General features: G+C 42.1%; 1 protein-coding gene across 1 annotated transcript; it reads right to left on the bottom strand.

The window, feature by feature from the left end:
• Positions 1-412: 412 nt before the first annotated feature.
• Positions 413-2,044, bottom strand: LOC111656185 (cytosolic 10-formyltetrahydrofolate dehydrogenase-like). Its single transcript, XM_023407828.2, has 3 exons — positions 1,876-2,044; positions 1,667-1,786; positions 413-598 (listed from the first exon to the last, which is right to left on the bottom strand). Exons 1-3 carry the CDS (start codon positions 1,960-1,962, stop codon positions 428-430), a joined length of 378 nt encoding a protein of 125 aa, XP_023263596.1. The 5' UTR covers positions 1,963-2,044; the 3' UTR covers positions 413-427.
• Positions 2,045-2,066: the final 22 nt, after the last annotated feature.

Genomic DNA, 2,066 nt, shown 5'->3' with positions numbered 1-2,066 from the left:
AATTAATTTAAGTAATCCAAACTCAAAACAAATGAATGAATAATCCAAAAAGTGTCACAGCCATTAAAGCCCACAGCACAGACAGTAGCTGAGAGGTGATGATGTTTAAAAACATAAAGACAGTGAAAGCTTAAATTTATATCTTGAGTTTTTATCTAGAACATTTGATATTCATGACTAAATAAATGAGATTAAAGTTTTCATCAGGACTGTGTGGCTGTGATTTGATCAGATCTGTTTGGCAGTTACCAAACAACTGATCAACTGTCATCAAATTCAAATGGGTGTGTTGCGGTACATAACATAACATTTCTCAACTGAGCCTCGTCCACTTCAAACCCCCGAGAATAGCTCGGAGAAATAACGAGTTCCAGACACTGTTTATATGAAGTAACTGACATTGTTGTAACTTTGGCAGAAAACTGTGTCAAGAGCTGAGTGAGGGTCTTTGAAGCTGCAGAGTTACTGACTTGTAGATGAGTCTGCCTCTGTCTCTCGGGTTCATCTTCCCCCACTCTCCCTCTTCAAAGGCCTCCTTAGCAGCAGCCACTGCTCTGTCCACGTCGCTTATCTGGGCCAGAGACACGTCACAGATGGCCTGTAGGACAGACAGACACATGTAGGAGATACAGACGACAACAGTGGCACTTAAACAACCCTGAGGCAAGACACTCTCCCTCCCTGTGGGGTCAGTTCTGTAAGAGTACAACAATATACTGGATAGTGATTTTTTCTTATTTTTCAATTTGAAGACTGGTGGTGGAGCCTTCTGTGTTTTCAATTCAAATCTTGATGAAGTCAGTCTGTAAAACCTGCATAATATCAAAGTTAGTTTCATCTTTTACATATTGTGTCTGATAGACAGTTTAACCTTTAACCTAGCAGCCAATCAACAGCTGCAGCCACCATCTCAGGTTTTCTGCTGTATAATAACAAGAATGAAAGACAAAGACTGAGCTGGATTTACTGTAACATGATCAGAGAGAAAGTTAGAAGAGACGGACTAATTGAGAGAGAGAGAGAGAGAGAGAGAGAGAGAGAGAGAGAGAGAGAGAGAGATCTGGATCCACAATAGTTTATTCTTTATTTACTTCAACTCCAGAGCGTCACAGACTTTTATTAGAGGCAGGTCTTTATGTCTAACTCCCTCTGTTTCATATGTAGAGTTGGTCATAGTCGTTAGTGCGAAGCCTCGTTACTGATGACTTCTCTCTCTCCCTCCCTCTCTCCTGCTCTCTCTCTCTCGGTGTGTCTTATTAGTTGTTCCTCTGCCTCCTTTAGTAATAATGATACATGTAATGAAAGTAGTTTATTTGCTGGTAAACCAGAGCTGCTCAGTAGACTGCGCATAAAAAGAGGTGTAGTCCTAAACCCTTGGTCAGCATCTATACACAGTCCAGACCTGAACCAGGTTTATACCCAGTCTGGTTGGAAACAAGTCTCTAAATCTATAGACAATGAGCTAAGTCGGCAACACTGCAGCTGTAACCACTCACTAATAAAACCTGTTTGATCCAACTCAGTGACATAGCACATAGCACCTAGCCCCGCTGTTGTGGTCCAGCCAAAAATATTAATGAAAAATAACTTCTGATCAGGGAAAATAAAGATACTCTAGATACTGTGATACTCTAAATGTAATTCTATAGTTTTTTTTATCACTTACTGTGCCGTCAGACGGGTTGATGGTCTTGTAGGTCTTTCCTCCCTCTGCATCAACAAACTCTCCATTGATGAACAGCTGATGAGGCATTTGTATGGTCATGTTGTTGGTGTTCTTCTCCACCTGTGGAATTAAACAGTGTACATGACAACAATCAACATCGCTTTGTCAGTCAGTAACTACAGTTCTCTATGAATTTAAATTGCACTCACATAGTCGACGACCAGCTCCTCTTCGTCGTCCTCCCCTCTGAGCTTCCTGACGCACTTCTGGATAAATTCCTGGAAGGTGGTGTTCATGTAGATGTCCTCGTTCTGCAGCTGGCAGCTACTGGCCCGAAGCTTCACCTCCTCTACGAGCCTGAGGAGCCACAGGAGGAGAATGATGAAGCAGAGGAGGGGAG

Source organism: Seriola lalandi, unplaced genomic scaffold (genome assembly GCF_002814215.2).
Source record: "Seriola lalandi dorsalis isolate HSWRI2012SDOR001 ecotype SW California unplaced genomic scaffold, Sedor1 jcf7180001976089, whole genome shotgun sequence".
Taxonomy (NCBI): Eukaryota; Metazoa; Chordata; class Actinopteri; order Carangiformes; family Carangidae; genus Seriola; species Seriola lalandi.
Note: the sequence above shows the minus strand (reverse complement) of the source record. Positions and strands in the feature narration are given on the sequence as shown.

Excerpts from the sequence above, each read along its gene's own strand:
- LOC111656185 (XM_023407828.2), bottom strand. The coding sequence starts at position 1,962 with ATGAACACCACCTTCCAGGAATTTATCCAGAAGTGCGTCAGGAAGCTC. Across the intron at positions 1,787-1,875 it reads AGGAGCTGGTCGTCGACTAT|GTGGAGAAGAACACCAACAA; the intron begins GTGAGTGCAATT and ends TTAATTCCACAG. Across the intron at positions 599-1,666 it reads TCAACCCGTCTGACGGCACA|GCCATCTGTGACGTGTCTCT; the intron begins GTAAGTGATAAA and ends TCTGTCCTACAG.